The sequence below is a fragment of the Melanotaenia boesemani genome, chromosome 15 (genome assembly GCF_017639745.1).
Source record: "Melanotaenia boesemani isolate fMelBoe1 chromosome 15, fMelBoe1.pri, whole genome shotgun sequence".
NCBI classification, from domain to species: Eukaryota; Metazoa; Chordata; class Actinopteri; order Atheriniformes; family Melanotaeniidae; genus Melanotaenia; species Melanotaenia boesemani.
This window is the reverse complement of record NC_055696.1, coordinates 12522033-12544933: the sequence shown is the minus strand read 5'-3', so window position 1 is coordinate 12544933 and position 22901 is coordinate 12522033. Positions and strand designations below refer to the sequence as shown.

The window sequence follows — 22901 nt, the reverse complement described above, 5'->3', positions numbered from 1 at the left end:
ATTGGGAGACTAAAATAAACAATATTTGGGTGCACACACGACTTGTTTGCAACACATGGAGTCCTAAATCCATTAAACATGATAATGGAAGATTACTTAAGGGTGTTTCATAAAATCCGGTTGTCTGTTTTGTGCAGGGAGTTCCCGCTGTTCTCCTCCTCCATGAGCTCTCAGATTATGAAGGCGATTGGAGTATCCTTCCTGCACTTCCGCGGTGAGTATTGAGCACACGTTTGCAAGTCAGCCAGATCAAATCCAAGAAGATAGCCGAGCAATTAATGGCAGCTGTAATGATTTCTCTGTAGGAAATATAGAGAATTAAAAACAGCTGTTTGTTGATCTTTTCAGCCTCACTGCTGCTTTTGGTAAACTTGCATCCTGGTTTTTCTTCATAGAAGAGGAAACCACTGTTACACTGCCTGCTCTGCTACATGTCTTTAACAGATATCATGTCCAAAAGGTGATGGTTGAGCACACGCACCTACCCTGACACCAAAACATTTTTCTGAACAGCACTGATTGTTTGGTGGTTGTTAAACATTCCTCAGCAAGTTGGTGCTAAAAACCTTGATGTGCATTATAGCCCATCAGCACAACAGCAACTGAGAGTCTTTCTTTCCCTTTTTGCTATTCACAGGAGTGGTTTTTGGGGAAGCGACTCCATGACAACGAAGCTTCCATCATTCATCATTACGCCTTTTCTGAAGACCCCAGTTCCTTTGGTTATCCTGATCCTGCAGCAGGCTGGGCTCTCAGTGTACCACTGTATCACAGGTGTGAGAGTGTTTGTACTGAAATTATAAATTTCAGTCACTACTTTTAACCTTAATAAACAAGTGAGAAACATGATTGTTTTTTTTTTGTTTTTTTTTTATTACCTGCTTTTACTCTCCTTTCCTCATAGACTCGCTGCACGGATCCAACATGAGAATCTGAAATCAGACTTTACAATTGACCTGAAACATGAGGTACCTAAAACAGTTTCTCTCAGAGTCTCAGTCATCTGCCGTCTTTTACTCTAACATGATCATTTCTGTTAAGACTGCTTTGTACTGCTGCAGCTGCTGTGAAAAGGAAGCATTAGTGTCATCTGGCAGGATGCCTGCTGAGCTGAAGGAGTTAGATTTCCAACAGTGATGGACAAGACTCTGCTGGTGTCTGACTTTGGCAAAAAAAAAAAAGCTCTTTTGTCTCTTGCAGCTTTCCATGCCTACGGCTGCTGACAGATATGTTATCATTTTGGATGCTCAAGTATGAGTGTGTTTGTGTGTCAGTTACTTAACGAAGAAGTAAACAAAATTTTGCATTACACCTGTATGCCCACATATTTAAAAGTACACAAGATCACTGATTATGACCGGGTCATGGACTCCAAACTTTCTTCTTGACGTTTCGAACATTAAAAATAAGAAAAGAGCCGTCAAACTAGACTTTAAAGTATCAGTTTCATGGTGTTACACTGAGTAAACAGTCCATCCTGTGGAACTAAATTAAATTCACTGTACCATCTAAAAATTTAATGATTTAATTAAAAGGTTGAGTGATTCTACAGCTATTACTGCACTGTGTTGTAAAAAAGAGCAGACTTATGGTACACCTGTGCTGCAGTGTTTGACCTTACAGAATGAGCCATTTACAATCACTTACTAGGACCCATTAATAAAGAATGAACCCATTTAATCTTAGAAGGATTTAAATTATGTTAAAGATTTGAGCCATAAGATATGTTTGAATATTTTTAAAAGCTGAATATAAAAGTTGAATAAGAGCAATATCTGTCTTAAGCATATTTATATAGATCTTTTCAAAACATTTCATAAGCACAAATGTAAGTACTACTGGTCTAAAGTCAAATGTCAACAACCAGCCTTGATTATTTATTTATTTGATTTTATTGTTTCCTAATGCTTTAAACTCATTTTATTCATTGCGCTGTTATTCTTCTGTACAACACTTGGTCCACTGTGGTTGTTTTAAAGTGCTTTATAAATAAAAGTTGGATTGAATTGGATTCAGAGGAATAAAAAGTTTTTTTCTCCCTTTTTTTTAAGCCCAAAGGGACAGTGGGACTATCTAAAGACTGCAGCAGTGAGTTCTGAAACATGGTTGTTTTTAAGAATAGCAGGCAGGCCATTGAGACCTTATAGATTTCCTATTACTATTATCCTCAGCTGCCCCTGCTGTGGTTCTCTCAACCAACTATTTGAGCATTGCAGATGGTTGTAGCAGCTAAAATCTCAAGTTCCTTTCCTAAGCACGTTCACAAACCTACATTAGTTCTGTCTTTTGCAACCATAGAGTTGTATCCTCTTGGGTTTCGTATTTGTAATGCTTTTTATTGAGTCCCACTGCTTTTAGAGTCTATGTATGCAAGGCATTTCAACATCCTGTCAATGTTTTTTTCCTGCTTCTCTTAAAGAAAGATTAAGTTCTTTCTGTGCTGTAGTGATACCCGTGTGATCCCTATTTAGAAAAGCCAGTCTCTTAATTAATGCAGACTCTCTTGTCTTTTACTTTGTCTGTTGTTCAGACTCATTGCAGACATAAATTCATTCAGTACTCTTTAAATAAACTAAAAATGATCTTATATGGATAAAGTGAATTGCACGAGTATTAAACTTTGAGCTGAGTCCCCTTGGGGACAACTTAGAAAGTGCATTTATGTGTGTGTGTGTGTGTGTGAGAGAGAGAGAGAGCAAGAGAGAGAGAGAGAGAGGGAGAGAGAGAGAGAGCGAAAGATGCACAAAGAGAAAGCATTTTTCAAATTTTATTTTCATAAGTGGTAACATTAGTCTTCATTACAGATGTCAAAATCTAATCCCACAGTTTTAACTTTTAATCCAAGTTTGTCTGTGTGTGTGTGTCTCTTTTTTTAGATAGCTTTGTATATTTGGGAGGAAGGAAAAGGCCCAGAGCTGACAGCAGTTCCAGAGTTTTGTACAGAGCCAAGAGACGACTGTGCAACCACATTTACAACTTACCTGCCCAACTGTGTACGTAATATGTTTGTTAAGAATCGAGAAAAATCTATATGCACTGGAGGAAAAGACTGAAAATTTGGGTTAGACTAGTCAGTGGCTGTGATCCAGCAGAGGTGGCTTTCTTTTTTTATTTTCTTTTTTTTTTTTAAAGAAAGTAGAAAAACAGACAAATCAAAATGAAAAGATGATCCATAATTGTCCAAATTAAGGAGTTTATCAAATGGAGTTTAAATTAAATCGTTTTCTCTTTTTATTTACATTGATTAACAACCTTTTAAGCCCTATATATATCTGCAACGATGGCGGCCGTTTGAATACTTTTGAATTCATAGTAAAGGGACCTGTCAGATTTATTAAGATATGATAAATGGACTTGTACTTATATTGTGCTTTTTTAGTCAACTTGACCGCCTAAAGCACTTAAAACTACATGTCACATTCACCCATTCACACATACACACACTCATACCCTGATAGGCACATCGGGAGGCAACCTAGGGTTAAGTGTCTTGCCCAAGGACACTTTGACATGTAGTCAGGGAAAGCATGGAATTGAGCCACTGACCCTGCAGTCGGAAGATGATTTCTCTTTCTCTTGAGCTACAGCTGCCAATATATGTGTTACTGGTGAAGAATAAATGAAGATGGCACATAGCACAAATGAAATATCTTGTGCATTTTTGTCTGCGTTGCTGAACTGCTATGTATGAATTGATGCTGATGACCTTTTCTGACTGATGTGGGGCATGTACTGCCTGCACAGTTTTTTTCATATAGCCATGCTATTTTTTTAAAATATTTATCTTTTGTGTTTTAAGCTACAAATATATTAAAAAATAATTAGTTAAAGTTTCTGTCTAACACCAGCATACATACACAACTAGTAGTGGAAGTATTTTGCCACAGTACCGCTAGCTTGGAATCAATTAACCAATTGATAAATTAGATACCTGTCTTATCTCAACACACTTTATTAGCTTTCACATAAGTAGGTTCAAGGTTTTTTATTTTGTTTATAACCAAGTAGAAGTCAAATTTATCCTGCTTATAAATTCAGTGTCAGTTGGAAATTACATGCCTTGTGGGACCCAAAACATTAGCATAAAATTATCTGTGCTTCCATTTATTTCCATTTCCTTGGGTCAGGACAAAGATTTAAAAGTTTAAACAAATGCAGGCACATTATTTGAGTGAGCAGAATAACATAACAACATTGAAAAACTCCAACTTTGGACAGTCTCTGAATGCTCATATTTACTTGCATACACTTTTTTTTAAAACATACAAATCTGTAGCACACACACACATTGTTTTTTTTCTTCCTTTCTTTTTCAGGGGGGATCCGGTCTCAAAGAACAACATATTTGTTGCTGTGAAAACTTGTCAAAAATTCCACTCAGAACGAGGTGTGTGTGATTATTCTGGTTTGAAGCTCCAGTCAGAGTGATAGTAGCTGAATGACAATATTTCCTAGTGGTGGTAGACAAAATCAGCACATTAAAGCAGAACTTGGTTATTTCAATAAAAAGTGACCTAACATCTGATGTACTTTACAAAAGGTGAGAAAAACTGTCAAGGGTGCTACAAAGCACACAATGCAAAAGCCAGCATTCCTGATGGCATCAGGGTTATTTAGTGTCATGATTTACATATGCATGGAGAGGTACAGTATGCATGATGCTACACATGTTTTCCAGGCATTTCCATGGTTATTTTAGCAGGACTATCCCAGACTTGGTTCTGGTCTAGGCCTAGTCTTTGTTTGGTTTCAGCTCAAAAGGGAGACAGCTAAAGATTTAGCTGCAAAGGTTTGGCTTGAAACGTTTTAATGCAACTGCCTTTGTTTCCTTTGGTATCTTAACAGTCCGGTCATCAGTCATTTTAAGGTAATCTGTCAGGTGGAAACTACCTGTTTGAAATGAAAATCTTATCTAAACTGCCTACTGAAATTGCAACAGTTTAAGCAGTGTAATTACCCAAAACACTGATGTCTTTTTTTAGGGTCAAAAGGAGCCAGCAGTTATGGATGGACTTTTTTTTTAAGCAATTAACATAATCAGAAGTGGAATGTAGAATGTGTAATTAGCTTTTCTGCATAGCATAGTGTCACAGTGTTCTCTCCACATGCAGGTAATTAGTGAATGGGTTTAAGAATAAGTGAGCTTTTACTGGTTCAACTTTTAATGGATTTAAATTAATTTTGTTTGAGTGCACTGTAATCGAGAGTCATCATCTTGTAGCTATGTCATAAATTATGCAATTTTCATTGTTTGATAGCATATATTATATAATTAGATGAGTTTTTATTCTGAACTAGCAACTGTCAAGATAGGTTAGTGTGGACAGAGCTCTGTATTATTTGGTTTAATACAGAGACAATAGGCCTCATTCACCAGCCGTTCTCATGAACAAACTTTTTAAGTCCCTCTTAAACTTTTTACGAAGATGTGGCATTTAGATTAATCTATGAACACTCAATAGAACTCTTAAAAACATTCGACTGCCGACATTTTTCAGCATAAATCTGCATTCATATTGCCTTCTTATGTCCACTTCATTAAAATACAATAATAATATAACTACAGTAATGTTATTGTCAGATTTTTAAAATTAGTTTTGGTAATTTACAAAGCATTTTAATATTTAAAATAAACAACAATATATTTCATATTGTGTCCTAATATAAACTCCTTCTGGGGAAAATTAAACAAATTTTCATTCATTTAATTTATTCAAAAATAAGTCATAGTCAGGATGGTATTTAATTCTAGTGCTGGACTTCTTAAAACCACCTGTTCAATAGATTGAACACATGTACACATTTTAAAGCAACTTCAATAAGTTCCCTCAACCACAAGAATATGCCTCCATAAATGTCCAATTCACCTGTAACTCCCAGGTGGTATCTAATAACTGAAATTTACTACAACTGTGTCTTTTCATTATGATGATTAGTTTCATTAGGAAGTCAAGGTCTCCTGGTTAATAACACTCAGACTCACTTGAAGGTTTCATCAGATGCACCATTCACTCTGTTGGCACACTGAATCAATTTGCTTTACAAACTATAGAAGGTAGGAGACTATGTAATGAAAATGTATTCTTCGCTCTTTGGTGGCCCTGTAGCCATGACAACACGTGTCCCGATGCGATCATGGGACCAGACGGCAGACTTGCTGTCCCAAGTTCAGGACTGGGTAATTAAAGCTGCTTTCATATGATTTGAATCTTACCGTGTAATTATTTATTACCAAATTAGCAGTTTAAAAATTAGGACAGTCAAGTTTCGGTGCACACCTTTATTATTATTATTAGTGACAGAGGGTTTTCGTATAAAAACATTAAGTACAATTTAAGAACAAATTGATTAAGATCTGTAAGAAGATTTCAGTGAAAGAAGCTCATTGTTCTTTGAGGCTAGATTTCCTCCTCCTCGTATCATCCTAATTTTACCTCTCTTCTTTTTTAATCCATGCAGTAACCAGTGGTGAAAGCAACCTGGGAGAAAGACGCTGGGTTTTTAGAGTATTATAGCGACATCCTCGATGCCTCCATACCCACAATAAATCTAGGAGTGCCTAATACTGAGAAAGGTGAGCTTGTGAGTAGCTTTTACTGATTACTTTAGAGCAGTGTTTCTCAATCCAGGTCTTCAGGACACACTGCCCTGCAGGTCTTAGATGTGTTTCTACTCCAGCACACATAATTTAGCTTGATGAACTTCTTTATCAAGTTCATTTCAAGCTTTTTAAAGAGCCATTCATTTAATTTAGGTGTGTTAAAGTAGGGTTACCTCTACATGCAGGGTAGTGGGTCCTGAAGACCAGCAACCTCATATATAAAACCAGCATGCACCAATTTAGTCAACTTTTGGATTTATAAAAACAAAACTTGGCGGTTCGCGGGAGTAAACTCTGAACTTAGCACTGCCCACGAGTGGAGGAATTGAACAACCATAGCAACGCAAAACATGCATGGAAGTATGAGGACGGCTACATATGATGTTTGAAACGGACATTGCCATTTACGTACGTGAGGAACTTAGGATCATATAGTTTTTATAAGTCATTATATGCGACTCAAATGAACCGACAGCTGGTCAGATAATAATTGGACACCTAAATTTTTTAATAATGTCCTCTTGTTTCGGTTGACCAATTCTGACCCTGTTACTATTAGTCCTATATCACCTTATCCCTCATTGCTGGATGGTTAATTCCTCTGTGAGCTATACCAGGGTACAGACCTCTGATAACAGGGCACTTGCCCCGGCACAACAGGTCTGGTGACTCCCATGTATTAAATTTGAGAGCATTCACAAATGAATAGAGCAGAGCAGTCCCCTTATGATCAGATTGTCCAAGATGCATGTTAATGCATGCTGTGAACAGTGCTAAAAAGGCTTTTTACCAAAAGAAAGAAAAGAAAAGAAAAGAAAAAGAGCGCAGAAAACCACAGACAAGGAAAGCATAAAAAAGTGGAGTAAAGAAGGAATTGGATAAAAAATGTGATAAGAATAATCAAATTTAATAACTTACAAAAACTATATGATCTTGAAAAAGGGCTGTATTATATTACTTAAGTAATACGTCATTGCATTTACTGGACAAAATAAAGTTCACAGGGAATACCATGCACTAGAAAGTTCATCAGCCTTTATGTTATTAAATTCAGAGTAAGAAATTCACAGCCAGGAGATTCAATACAAAACATGACTCAGCGGACATTTACTGGATAATAAATTTCAGCACCATATTGTACAATATTTCCTGGTAAAAAGATGAGGTTTTTTTAAAAAAAAAGATGAGTGGAAAAACTGAACATTGACTGTTACGATGGTTTTCAAAGTGATGCCCTTCTCATTCTTAAAAAACTCAGCTGTGATCTTCATTTTGGAGTCCCTGTGATTCCATACATCCCATCTAATAGCATTTGTTCCAAAAATAGCCAGTGCACTCTATGAAAAGGCTTTTCTTCATCTATGCTGAGAAGCATTACTGGATGTTTATCCCTTGCTGCTATTGACTGGAGGTTTAAGGCCCTTCTTACGTTGTTCGCTGCATGACGATTCTTAATTTCTTTGTGTAAACTTGAATTCTGTTTGCCAGAATAAGGTCAGTATCTATTAGTCTACTCATGGAGACATATTCGTTAATAGCTTTACATTAAGGTGGGTCTTTTCCCTTCTTTATGTATAATTGTAATGATGGCTTCTGACCATAATCCTGGAAACTATTTTTCTGATATTACGTAGTTGTGTAGTTTACACAGCTTGAGGATAACTTGGCTAACGAAGGTGCAATAATATTCCCCTGGAAAGCCATCAGTTCCCAGGGATTTATTTTTTTTTTTGGTATTATTATGTTTGCTTGATCTTCTGTTCATGTTTTTTTATTTTGAGGTTCCAAGAATTCTTTTATATTTGCTTTTTTGCTCCATTTTCTTGGCTCTTAGATAATTGTTTGTAATATGTTTAAAATGCCTATGGAATATCTTTAGCTTGAATTTTTACCAGATTAGATTCTGCATGGCTAATTTGTGTCACAATGTGGCTTAAAAAGCTGTATCCTTGCTTGCTTTGCTACTCATTTTGTAAAATGTTGCATGTCTGAGAGCTACTCCTACCATATATGTTAAGAGCTCATCTAGCCGTTTCCTGGTTTCTTACAATTTATTTTCATCTTTTGCATATTTTTTTGTTCTCTCTCTAATCGTGAAATTTTAGTTTAGCGTTCCAGATCTAGTTGCTTTGCACACCTTTGTTTCTTTAATCTGGACCCAATTGAAATGATTTTTACCCCTATTTACCCCTAAAGGTCCGTCTGAATCTTCGGGTGTGTGCACAAATGTCCGCACCGTCATCCTGGAAAGTAGCAAACATACATTAAAAAAACAATAACAGGTAAAAATTAAATGTTCCTCATCTATTCTTTTTAGATTTCTTCCACCCTTACAGCATTAAAGGGACACAAGTAGTCATTTGGGACACTGCATGCGTTAACTGGGAACACACAGCTTGCAATCGCTGTCTTAGTAAAATCGAATTAAACATAATCTGGAGAAAGATTTTTCTAGTTTGTAGCCTTGGTAAATGTCCAACTTCCTAATTTTACATTATTACATAAAAGGTTAATGCTAATTTGTCCAGAATTTGGTTTAAACCCAGTGACACAGAACTAATGAGTAAACCTCACCTGAAAGTTGTCTTTTAAGACTGCTTTAATACATTCTCAAATCATTGTAGAGCAGAATGTTGCTTATGTTTTTCTTGATCTAATAAAAAAAAAACATGGCACTGTTCACACTTCTTTTCTTTCATGTTTCTTCTTGAAGTGAAATAAGATAAACATTATTGTTTCTCACAGGGGATAGAATTTTCTCTTTAACAGGCTAATACTCACAGATATATAATACTAAATATGTATGTTAGTATTAGTTGTTCACTGAAGATCAACAGAAGAAATATGGGGAAGTTTTTCAAACCCATGTTTAGTTTCAATCACAGAGGAATTCTGCAGTTTCAAGTTCCTTTTCCAGATGTAATCCTGCCCTTTTTGTGCTGTACACTTGCGATCAGATCACTCAGATCCATGAAAATGAAAGGTATTAATATTCTCCCTGCAGTTTAGGCAAGGCAAAGCAAGGCAAGGCAGTTTATTTGTGAAGCACATTTCATGTACAGGACAATTCAATGTTCTTTACATAAAACAAAGGCCTTACAGATATTTAGAAATAGTAAAAGGCGTTAACACATAATCACAATAAAATAATAAAGTACATTAAAATGATTAAAAGCAAGATAAGTTAAAAAAAAAGTTAACTTGCAGATTTCATGCATAGACGCATGAGAAAAGAAATGTTTTTAACCTGGATTTAAAAATGTCTACATTTGGTGAAAGTTTAATCTCCACTGGCAGTTTGTTCCACTTGTTTGCAGCATAACAGCTAAATGCTGCTTCTCCATGTTTAGTCTGGATTCTGGTCTGGACTAGTTGACCAGAGTCTTTGGATCTAAGAGCTCTGCTAGGTTTATATTCTCTGAACATATCACAAACGTATTCTGGGCCTAAACCATTCTGGGATTTGTAAACAGTCAGAAAGTTTTTAAAATCTATTCTGTGACTGACTGGAAACCAGTGTAAATATTTCAAAACTGGTGTGATGTGTTCAGATCTCTTAGTCCTGGTTTAAACTCCAGCAGCAGCGTTTTGGATGAGCTGCAGATTTTTAATGCTCATTTTAGGAAGTCCTGTTAAAAGACCAGTACAGTAATCCAGCCTGGAGATGAATGCATGGATGATAGTGTCTTTACTCAAGAAAATATTTAAGTAAGATGGATTCTGTTGTATATATGTATAAATATTTTGTCACTTTATGAAGCTGCATTATAAAGATCAAAGCTGAAGTCTTAACATGATAGTGCTGATATTTACAGCTTTAATGTTCACTATTTTTTATTAAATTTGCCACTGCATTAAAGACACAATACAGGTGAAGCTGACATGCTTCAGTTTATTTAGAGTCTGACTTGGAACCAAAGTCTTGAGCATGTTAATATTGTGAAATGATAATAAAAACAAGTTTAAAAGTTTTCTGTAATGAAAAGGTAGTAGTTAGCATCAACACACACATATGGTGGTATTTCTTTTTTCTGAACTTGACAACAGATAATGAGTAAATGAAGCAGTGATGCCCAAAGCTGAGCATCAGCTCAGCATTAAAATGAGCTGAAAGCAGCATAGCAGTAACAGCTTCAAACACACGATTTCAGAGTGATACAGATTCATACTCAACAAATCTGAAGTACCAAATCCAGGCCAGTCTCTCTCCAGAATGTGTTCTATAATATTTTATTTATTCTCATTAGCCGTAAGTTTCATGTTGCCCATTGTTTTCTAGAGGACTCATACCTGCTCACAAACACGAATCTGACGCTTTCACAGGGTAAAGTGTGGAGGCTTAATATTTTTAGAATGCTTAAGAATATAATGCTTTGAGAGCTTTAAAATCATAGTCATTTAACAATTTTGGAACATTTATCATGACATTGCTACGTGCACTACTCTCAGAAAGTTAGGGATACTTGTTTTATTTATGTATGACGTCAGAATGTACCTAAAATGCACTATAAACTGCTCTGTTTGTGCATGTGTCTGGATATCTGTGTGACTGCGTGTGAGAGAGATAATAAAGAGTGCGCTTTTAAATTGCTATGTTGCTTACTTTGGTGTGTGAAGGCTTTTTTTTTTTTTTTTCTTTATTATGCATAACTTTTTTTTACCGAGTAAAGTACTTTGTGTTGCCTTTGGCATGAAAAGCTCTTTATAAATATAATTTATTTGACTGAATAAGGTAAATGAAGAAACCCAAAAGAACCATAACTGAATGGACTAATTTTCTGTTGGAGATTAAGAAATTACCATTGCTTGATACTATGTAAATGTTCTAAATTCATGAGATAATATCAGTGTAAACATAAACTTTATACATTATTGTAAATATCCCCCAAATGTTAAATATCCCTGCAATGGTTTTGTGATTTTGGTTCAGTTGTGGATTTTTGTCATTCTGTAGTTCTGGCCTTGTCTAACATTTTCTGTGTTTCCTGTTTTATTTTGTTGATTCTAACTCCTGTGTTTATTTACTTCCTGCTCAACTTGTTTTTTTCTGGTTCTTAATTGAGAAACATACCAAAGCTGAGAACTTGGGCGTCAAAGACTGACTTTGAGATGGTGATAAATGCTTTTATTTCTTCCCATTTGGAACTGTAACAGCCTTTTTATTTGTTTAAATAAGAAAGAACTAAACCGTCTTCAGGCTGTACAGAATGCTGTGGCATGACTTTTAACTCGCTCTCATAAAAGAGCACATATCACCCCGGTTTTAGCATCCCTCCATTGCTTACCCGTTCATTTTAAATTTCATTTTAGAATACTGGTCCTTACTTTTAGAGCTCTATGTGGTTAGGCTCCTCCCACCATATTAATTTACATGTACTAGGCCGTGCTCTGCGGTCTTCAGATCAGCGGTTACCAGTAGTTTTACGTACACACTTCACGACCAGATAATTTCAGGCAGTGGCACCCAAAATGTGGATTGTGCTTCAATGTTTTTTAAAAAGCAGTTGAAAACATTTTTATTCAAACAGGCTTTTTAGTTAAATGAGGGTTTTATGACTGTGTGCATGTGTTATGTTTTCTTACGTCTTTGTCTTTTTATTAATTTTATTTTTTGGAATTGTTTAAATATGTAGTTTTCTCCTGAACTATTTTCACATACTTTGTTATGACTCTGTTATAAAGCACTTTTGAATATCTTAACTTAAATGAAGACCACACATAAACAGTAACAATTCAAATTTCATTTATAGAGCACTTTTCATGCCTAAAGCAGCACTTTTAGATGATAACAATTAAATATCAAATTAAAATAATTTCAACATCAAAATAAAAATAAATCGTCTCAAACTTGAGTATATAACTTAACCAAATTATAAACACACCTAATCGTTTATTATCTGTCACACCCTCAAGCACACAAAGCCCCCCCAACCCCCCATTATTTATAAAGTTGGAACATTTTTTTACTTTTTCTGCAAACCGACTCTGATTTGTTTGTTCCACTCGTGTTTAAAAGGGGTGTTCTTGCCATCATCAAATCTGAGCAGGTCATCCAGCTGATTTCCTATTTTTATTTGAGTTAAAACTTCGCCCACCGGGCTAGACGCCTAGACTACCACCGGGTGGTAAATGGAGTATTTGGTTCTCATCTGAGTTTTTTTATTTTATTTTCTACTTAGTTGTTGTTCGTCCTGACTGTGCAGTGATTTCTTGTTTAAATCACTTCAAACTAGTGATGTGCGATACAACTGAGTTTCTTTCTGATTCGATACCAAGTAAAATGCAAGCCAGTGTCTGCGATACTGATATGATACTGATACTTTGTAATAAAAAAAAAATAATAATAACATATACAGTATTTTATGGCTCAAATTGAAATTACCAATAAAATGCATGAATAATATATAAATGCCACAATAATTGCAAATGTTTGTCAGCTCCTAAATATTAAAATATTTAGTTAACCATCAGTATGAGGAAATGAGATGGATTAATGTTATTACCATTTTGTCCTATTAAATATTTTTCATCCATATTTATTTTTAAAAACTCTACAATGACTGTTTTAGTGAATATTTAATGACACCTAGCCTCTGCAGCATCTTTATCAACTGAATCTCAGTCCGTTAAATTGATGTGAGCTGATCTCAGGGACACGTCACTCCAAGCTGAACAGTTATTTATTGCAGCATTTTTTTTTTATTTTATTTTATACCACATTTAATACACTATATAACAAAAGAGGATGCAATAGTCTTAAGAATGAGGGGAACTCATCAACACAATAACCTAAACCTAGCCCTAAAATTTATCATCACTGGTACACAGCTCAACATTAGTGGTTTGTACCTGACTGCAGCATCAAAGGACTCCAAAAGTGATATGTCTCGCCCTTACAGCACCTGTTCTTCTCCTCTCCTCCTCTTCCTCATCATAATTTAATTACATACTGTGTTATAATTGAATCTCAGATGTTTAAGAGGGTCTTTGATGTTGCTGTAATACCTCTGTCTTCCCACACACACATAATACATCGCACTGTTGCTGTTCAGCTCAACACGTGACTGCTACAGGCTGAGTATATAAGAGGAGCGCTGCTGTGCCGGTCTGCTGTGCCATTTTACGTATGGGTATGGCAGGCAGACGAAAAATAGTTTCTGCCAACTGGGTTTATTTTAGACAAGATCCTGATCTTATACTTACTTTCCACTATATTACAGTTTGTGATAAACTACACATTTACCCCACATCACTAAAATATCAATATTCTAACATGAAAATCGATTCTAGAACATTAGTATCGGAAGTATTGATATTTTATCACCGATTCACATTTCACTACTTCATACTTCACCTGTGAGTCCTGCATTTGAGTCCTACTTCCACATCTCATGCTGCCACGAACCTTGACAATCATTAACTTTTAGTCTGTATTGTATTTGCACTGTTTATGTAGCTTTTACAGGTTCTGAAGGAAGATTGTTTGTTTTGTTTATTTTATTTTTATTTTTTTTTAAGATTTAGTCAAGCTTAAAGCTCATGACCCCTTTATACCTATGTTCTTCATCACACGGTTTAAGTTAAGTTTAAATTACAGAATTACTCCAACACTAGAACTCACCATGGTGTAGCATGAAATCAGTTTATAATGTTTGAGCTGACTCCAACCCCTGGCCCCCACAGCCCCCAACAGGGCCAGACCCAGAGCCATCCCCACCGCAGAGCAGCCCGACCCCGCACCACGGGAAACCACAAAGAACCTGCAACCACCAGTCACTCCCGGCCATTTCCCAGCCCCCAGTTAGTTATAAACTTTGTTAACCAGCTCTAAATATCTGACACGGATCAGGTTTTTGGTTGAGTATGATTAACATTTAAACCTCGCTGTTTATCATCCTGGATTAGATCTAGTTACATATGACTGCAAATATCTGGTCTTATGAATATTAATTAAACAAGCTTTAAGAATATGAGCACAGAGTTCCTAATATGTTGCTTATCACACTTCATTTCACTTGTGACTAGTTTGAGATGAAGGAAGGACAATATTTATTATGTATACTCATCAGTTGAACAGACATTCATTTTGCAAATAAAATTAAACTGGAAAATATATTTTATGTGACCAGATTATACAATCTCTGTGTCATCTTTGCATTAGTTTTTTATGTGTATGTTGTCTCCCTAAAGGACACTGTGGGAAGACGTTTGCCATCTTGAGGCGTTTTCTGAGTAAAGCTGTGCCAGAGGCTGATTGGCTGCTCATTGTTGATGATGATACTTTTATCAGGTAATGTATAATGAAATTTTGTTTTAACCATCACTGCAGAAAGGAAATTAAATTTATTGTTTGATTGACCTGCTCAGTCCAGGTTCTCCCACTGCCCTGCATGTTTTAGAGGCAACCCTACTTTAACACACCTGTTGCAAATGATTTGATGAGGTTCATTAAGCTAAATCATGTGTGTTGGAGTAGGAACACATTCAGACCATGCAGGTCAGTGGGTCCTGAGGACCTGGATTGAGAAACACTGCTTTAAAACATCAGAAAATTATATTAAGCAATTATCAAAATAGAAAAGAAACGCTGCAAGCAGCACAACTCAGAAGGCTTGTTGTGGTATAGTTTCTTAGACCATCCAAAGATTGTAATTGTCTTATAATGATAAGCAAAGTCCACATTTTTATATGCATGTTAAGGTAATCTTTCTTTCAGCCCAAAAAACATGACCTGTTTCACTGAATATGTTATTTGTTTAACTGGGCAAGGTGAAAAGGTATGAAATTGAATAGGAAATAAAGTCAATAAGCTGCAAAGTATCATTGCTCTTCCTGTCAGTTGCCTCAATGTATGTTGTTATTAATTGCAATACCTTCAATTTGCAAATTCTATTTAACAAAAGAAGGTTTTACGCACTTATTGGTGGTATAAGACAACATTTCTATATGGTTTGGTTATTGAACAATACTAATAATGTTTTAGTTTCTATTTTCAAGATATTTTGTAGTTGGTAGTTAGATGAATTCTCATTTAGATGTTTCAGTATTTGAATTACCCGTGTATTGACTGTAAAGAACACTAGAAGTAAACAACCTGTTTTTTACTTACAGTCTAAAAGTAATAATCTTCCTTGAAACTGCCTTGGAATACCAGACTATATAATCTATATATAAATCTAATTACATATTTATAAATATGGTAAATGGTCTGTATTTATATGGCTCTTTTCTGTACCTGGAAAGGGACCCAAAGCGTTTTACATTATACATCACATTTACCCATTCACACACTGATGGCAGGAGCTGCCATGCAAAGCGCTAACCACGACCCAACAGGAGCAACTTGGGCTTCGGTGTCTTGCTCAGGGACACCTCGACATAAGCTCAACAGGCCGAGGATCGAACCGGCAACCCTCAGGCTACAAGACGACCATTCTACCCACCGAGCCATGCCGCCCAATGTGTACTTCTTTGGTACAAATATTTGGGAGGTGCCAAATATTTGTACCAAAGCAGCTGCATAGCTCAGTTTGTAGGGTGTGTTTGAAGCTGGCAAAATGTGTCTAACACACTGGGATACACCATATATAACAGGGCATATATGATCTTCCAGACAAGTACGTCAGTTGTTTCAGGTTTATTGCTAATTTTAAGTCTGTTTAGCTTTATGAAAGTGCAACTGATTGACAGCTGCAAGTGATTTCAGTCTGTTCAACTCAGACCTGGAGGAACTTTTGATAATAATTGAGAGTAGACCTTTAAAAGTCACATAAAGGAATGATTATTTTTTCCCTATGATGAGGCTTTTTGTGTCTTTTTGCATAGTTTGGAATATGTTTGGATTGACCTTCTTTTTTCCGGCCACCCGGACTGCTTTGTGTCCATATCTAGTTTACCCCGGTTGCAGCGACTGCTTCGTTGCTACGATCCAAAGGAAGCTGTGAACCTAGGGGAGAGATATGGCTACAGCTTGGCTCAGAAAGGATACAGCTACATCACAGGAGGAGGAGGGTGAGGCATGTGAATAAAGAGTGTTTTGAGATTAATTTATAATCAGAAAGAAATTTTAAAATATATTATTAGTTTGATTGTTGAGGCATTGGTCTTTATGCAACTGAAACAACCACTATTTAAACTGGAAAAGTATTGCCTGTTAATAAGCTACAGTTACATGGCCAATTTCAATGGAATTATGTGTTTAGATCAAGCATGAATCTGAAGGATATTCTGTGTTTAATCTTTAAGAGTCTTCAAATCTTATTTATGGAGCAGTATTTTCCAAAATGACTGGCAGGAATCTTTTATAAAAGCTTGAATTCAAAAGTTTAAACATAATGACTCACTGAAAACTGTTTACAAAATATGTTTTGTATAGTATTTAGTGCTTAAAGCATTACAAGTTAGTGTTATTTTGGGTCTCATCACCCAGTGTTGATAATGTAATATTTTACCAATGCCAAAGTAAAACGAAACTTAGAACAGAAACAACCACAACTTAAGTTTTGCACAACCATGCAAATGATAACACTGCTGCTCATTTTTAACATCACTTTAGCGTGACATCATAATGCCACTAATGGATTCTGATGTTGTACAGCTTGTGCCCATTTCATGGAGATTTTCATTGCAGCTTTTATGACAAATTAACTTTATTCAATTATGGACCTATTTTCTTTGATATAATCAGATCAAAAACATCACACAGATAATTTAGAATTTTACAGTTTTGATGTTGTTCAAAATCTTGTTTGTGGCTACAGTTTTCATAACATATTTTAAGGAGGCTAACATTTATATCTATCATTATCTATACTGTATGGTAATTTCACACATCTGTCCTTGTGTGTACGTGTGCACGTGCATAGGATGGTATTCAGTCGGGCGGCTGTGTCCAGACTGCTTTCCAGTGGCTGTAGCTGCTACAGCGATGATGCCCCTGATGACATGGTGCTGGGCAGGTGCTTCACTACCCTTGGTGTTCCCGTCACACACAGTCCACTGTTTCATCAGGTAGAAAACGACACACACACATTTGTGAGTTTCTACAAAAGTCTCATAATGACATTACTTAGACCAAAGACTTTAGTTATAGCAAAATGAAAAAGGAACAAAAAATGAAAGTGTTAGAAGGACAAATCGCCCACTGCAAAGTTTGATAACTGCAACAATCTGGAGAAAACATCAAACTTCATTCACGGACAAATCAGATTTTCAAAGACAAATTTCTTAATAAGCCAACAGTGTCTGGCTGTCCATGGAAGTCACATTTTAGATATTAGCCTTTTTATGGAATCAGATGATGCTTGTTTTACCATTTCCAACATTCTGATGAATTAAGAGGGCCATCAGAACAGTATTAATGAAAGTGCACCATGCAGCAATGGATAAATATAGTAATTTGCAGCACTCGCAGTTCCATAAACACCAGTCATTACACAAGCATTAGGACACACATAAAAACTGCTTGTTTTTTATATTTTAGGCACAACCAGGTGATTACTCGGAGCAACTGCTTACCTTGCAGCAGGCCATCTCCTTCCACAAGCACTGGAATATAGATCCCGTTGCTGTTTACAGACACTGGCTGCAGGACACACATCTACAAGATGAACTGTAGAAACACTTTGTGAAGCCCCAGTTTGCACACACTTTGTAAAAAGTATTATGGTCCAAGATGGGAGCACATTTATTGATGTTTGTTAAAGAATGTTTTATTTGAATTGTTTTTTTCTTAAGTATATTATACATTTCTTTGTTTCTAAATTATTTACGGCAGCTGAAAGCAGCTGTATTCCCTTCATACTTTTTTTCAGTGGTTACCTCAAGCTAATGAGTTAATATTGTCATTATCTCTAGATTTTGATGACGGGATATTTTGTCTTGTGATCTCGAGAAAACTTTGTTTTCTCGAGATCACAAGATGAGTGGTGTCTGTTTAAACCTAATTTCATCCAACAAAACAGATGCCACAGCAGCTGGGGAGGACTTAATAGTAAATCATGGCATGTTATTCTGTAAATGACGGTAAAACATAACTGCGATTAGATTACGTTGTTGGTTTGATGATTTGCTTTTTGTGTATATTGTTGTGAGCAGGTAAACAAAAGCTTCACATTCCACGTGTGTTTCATAGGTTAGTTTATCGTTGTCTACACGAAATTGATTTTTAGGTTTCCACTCCTGTGGGCAGTCACTTCCTACAAATGAAAAAAATCCTAAAGATGACCTGTATTCAGTTTTTCATTAAAAATGGGATACAAAAGTGACACCTTAGCCTAAAGTTTCATGAATGTAAAAAATTTGTCAGTAACTTGGTTATAAGATTACATATTTCTTAAGAGAATTTTACGTCCCATATTTTTTACAGCATCTTTGAGAATAGGCCTCTGTAGCTAATAACACATAACATTGTGTCAGAACTAGGTGACCTTTTGTTGTTTTTTAGGTAGGTCAACATATTGTAAGGTTCCTTGATGTAGAGGAACTTTCAATTTATGTATTCCTCCATATAGTGTCCGGATTTTTGCCAAAACGGAAGGAATTCATCCTAAGCTGAAGCAGAGGATATAAAGCAGAGGAAAAAAAAAGTTGTTAAACCACCTAAGAGAGAAAATTAAACTTTCATCTACAGCCTCATTCACAGGAACCAGCAATAGCCATTCAAGGCTTGGACGTGCCGTGATTGGCTGTCTTTATCCAGAACTGATGTGAGTTTCTAGCTCCCTGCTTTGCACGTCATGAACTGAGCTTCCCATCAATCACCACCAAGACAAACATGCTAATTTTTTTCTGTAGTAGTAGTTGTACCCTTTATTGCCATATACAATGTACACAGTGAGATGAAACAACATTTCACTGGAAGCAATTGGTGTTATACAAATCATTAAAACACAGTAAACAATACAGATAATATAATGAATTTACACACACTAAGAGCCACATGCACATGCTGCACATACATACACACACTTACATCCATACTCACTCTCTCAGATTCATTCACATACTCCCACATATGGGAGCTAATGTTATTTAGGTTGATATGAGTATTGCACTAAGAGTGGTTAAGCAGTTTAACTGCTTGGGAAAAGAAGCTCTTTCCCATCCTGGAAGTGTGAGAAGAGATGCTGCAGAACCTTCTTCCTGATGGAAGTAGGAGAAGAGACTGTGTGAGGGATGTGTGATGTCCTTAACAATGTTCTAATGTATGTCCAAGAGGGGGGACAGCGAGGCTCCTGTGATCTTTCCAGCCAACCTCACAATCAGCTGCAAGGCCTTCCGGTCCACGGCAGTGCAGTGGCCACACCATACTGTTATGACACTGCTGAGGATGCTCTCATATGTCCCTCTGTAGAAGATTATCAGGATGGAGCCTCCTTAGAAAGTACAGCCACTGCTGGGCTTTCTTTGTAATGTATTTGTTTTTTTTGTCCATTTGAGGTTGTTTGCAATGTGCATGCCCAAAAACATTGTATTCTGGACAATCACATGTGGAAAGTTGTTAATGGATAGTGGAGTATGATTGTATGGAGATCGACTAAAGTCAATAATTAGTTACTTAGTTTTGTCCATGTTGAGGGATAGATTGTTGTCTGTGACCTGTGCCACCTCCTCTCTGTACAGGGTCTCATCACCTCTGCTTATCAAGCCCACCACAGTCATGTCATCTGCAAACTTGATCATGTGATTTGAGCTGAGCGTTGCCACACAGTTGTGTGAGGAGTGTGAACAGCAATGGACTGAGCACACACCCTTGGGGTGCTCCTGTGATCAGGATGGTCGTGCTGGAGGTCCTCTTCCCAATTTCGACTGCCTGAGGTCTTCCCACCGGGACGTCTAGAATCCAGTTGCAGTGTTGTGCTCAGGCCCAGCCCACCCAGTTTTTTTTATCAATTGCTGAGGGATAATGGTGTTGAGCGCTGAACTGAAGTCAATGAACAGCATCCTGACATATGTGTCCTTTTTGTCCAGATTAGTGAGAGCCAAGTGAACAACAGTGTTGATGGCATCATCTGTGGAGTGGTTAGGGTGATAGGCAAATTGTATTGGATCCAGTGTTACAGGTAATTGTGACTTGATGTGTCTCATGACTAGCCTATCAAAGCATTTCATGATGGTGGATGTTAAAGCAACTGGGCGATAGTCATTGAGGCAGGTCACTGTAGATTTCTTAGGTACAGGGATGATGGTGGTTGTCTTGAAACAGGTTGGGACAACAAAGGTGGTAAGAGAGATACTGAAGACATCGGTAAGGACGTCAGCTAGTTGATCCGCGCATTCTCTCAGCACACGACCTGGTATAACATCAGGTCCAGCAGCTTTCTGTGGATTGACTCTAAACATGGTCTTCCTCACTTCATTCTGTTCCTCAAACCTTGCATAAAACTGGTTCAGAGCCTCAGGAAGGGAGTCATTGCCATCACAGGAGAGTGGAGCAGGCCTGTAATTGGTGATAGCTTGTATGCCCTGCCATAAGTGCAGTGTGTCATCTGTATCTGTGAAGTGCTTGTGGATTCTCTGAGCATGAGTGCACTTTGCTGTTTTTAATAGCCCGGGACAACTCAGCTCTAGCTCATCCCCAGACCTGTAGGCAGCATCCCTAAAATTAAGTTTCACCTTTGCAGTTATCCATGGTTTCTGGTTGGGTCGTATGATGATGGTCTTAGAGATTACTACATCCTCTGTGCATTTGAGGATGTAGCTGGTCACAGCTGAAGTGTATTCCTCTAAGTCAACGGTGCCGTTGTTAGTGGCTGCCTGCTTGAATATATTCTAATCAGTGCATTTAATACAGTCCTGAAGGGCAGACATTGTTTCCACACTCCAGATCTTTGTTTCCCTTAAGCTCGGTCTGAAGCGTTTAACGAGGGGTTGATATGCAGGAATTAGCATGACAGTGAAATGGTCTGAGTGAGCACCAGTAATGTAAATACAGTCCAGAGTGTTCGCCCCACTTGTTGCAAAATGCACATTCTGGTGGAATTTTGAAAGGACTTTCTTCAGGTTTGTATGATTAAAATGGCTGGCAACAATAAATAGGCCATCCGGTGTGCAGTTTGAAGTTCGCTGATGGCTCTATAGAGATCTGCTAGGGCATTGTCAGCATTGGTACATGGTGGGATGTAAACACCAAGTATAAACACAGTCATGAATTTGCAGGGAATGTAGAATGGTTGGCATTCAGTAGTAACATACTCCACTAGCGGTGAGCAGTGGTTGAAAACTAGAACTGCATTACTGCACCATTCAGTATTAACGTATATGCACAGCCTACCTCCCAGAGTTTCACCTGACATGGTAGCAGCTCTGTCGGCTCAGAAGGCAAGCAGACCCAGTAGCTGAATGGCAGAATCCGGTACTCTGTTGTTCAGCCATGTTTTCACAAAGACAAAGACACTGCAATCTCTATACTTCTGTTGTGATCCTCGTTGAAGTTGGTTATAATCCAGTTTGCTGTCTAATGAGCAGACATTAGCAAGCAAGATGGAAGGAACAGCTGACCAGCTAGTGCTAGCTTTCCACCTAGCTTGGGTCCCTGCCCTTTTTCTGCGCTTCTGGATTCTGTAGAAAAATTACCAAGAGTCTGGAATGAGTAAAAGTATATAAAGTTTATTACAGGAGAATTATTGAATGCAGAATTACTTGCAAGTTGAGAGCGGTCTTCTGACTCCGGGAAGTCAGCAGAGAACTCTCCTGATTCATCAGAGAACAGTTTTATTCAGCTGGTCCCCAGCTGAAGGTCAGTCTTAAAACTGATAAAAGTCAGAGAAAGAGACTGGCGCCACTCTCTTCCAGTTCTCAGAGGAGCATCACGCACCCAAGGACCAAAAACAACTATTGCTATCTAGCAGGTGTGCGTCCTCGAAAACCAGTCTTAACTTTCCCATATCCAAGGTCTGGAAGAGAGTGGTCAATCTGACCTCATACAAGCATGCACAATAAACCAACAGAAAAACAGTAACTTCAATATTCTGGAAAATGAAGACACACAATCTGAAAATGTAACAGTGAATGGATTAACAAACATAAATGAATAAAGAAAACTGAATATACGTGTGATTATTATATGAGTATATATGAGTGATTACCATATGCAGCAAAATTTCTTTCACACACATCGCTTCCGAGGTCTCCTCGTGGACCAGCACGTCAGCAAGCGGGATCTCCCAATGCCGCTTGCTGACGTGAAGGTAACGTAACAGGCGAAGTTCTCAGAGTCTGTCGAGGGTAACTTCTGCGACCAGGTTAGTGTATTTCTATGATACACATGTGTAGTTGGTTGTACACACATATTCCCAGA

The 22901-nt window shown here is 37.2% G+C and overlaps 1 protein-coding gene across 1 annotated transcript in view; it reads left to right on the top strand.

The window, feature by feature from the left end:
* Nucleotides 1–20145, top strand: part of b3glctb (beta 3-glucosyltransferase b) — a 31926-nt gene extending 11781 nt beyond the window's left edge. The window contains 11 exon segments of the mRNA XM_042009211.1: nucleotides 138–214; nucleotides 349–460; nucleotides 638–774; nucleotides 905–968; nucleotides 2877–2993; nucleotides 4318–4389; nucleotides 6460–6574; nucleotides 14792–14891; nucleotides 16493–16612; nucleotides 17467–17611; nucleotides 18084–20145. Coding sequence (XP_041865145.1) covers nucleotides 138–214; nucleotides 349–460; nucleotides 638–774; nucleotides 905–968; nucleotides 2877–2993; nucleotides 4318–4389; nucleotides 6460–6574; nucleotides 14792–14891; nucleotides 16493–16612; nucleotides 17467–17611; nucleotides 18084–18218 — 1194 coding nt within the window. The 3' untranslated portion in view covers nucleotides 18219–20145.
* Nucleotides 20146–22901: the final 2756 nt, after the last annotated feature.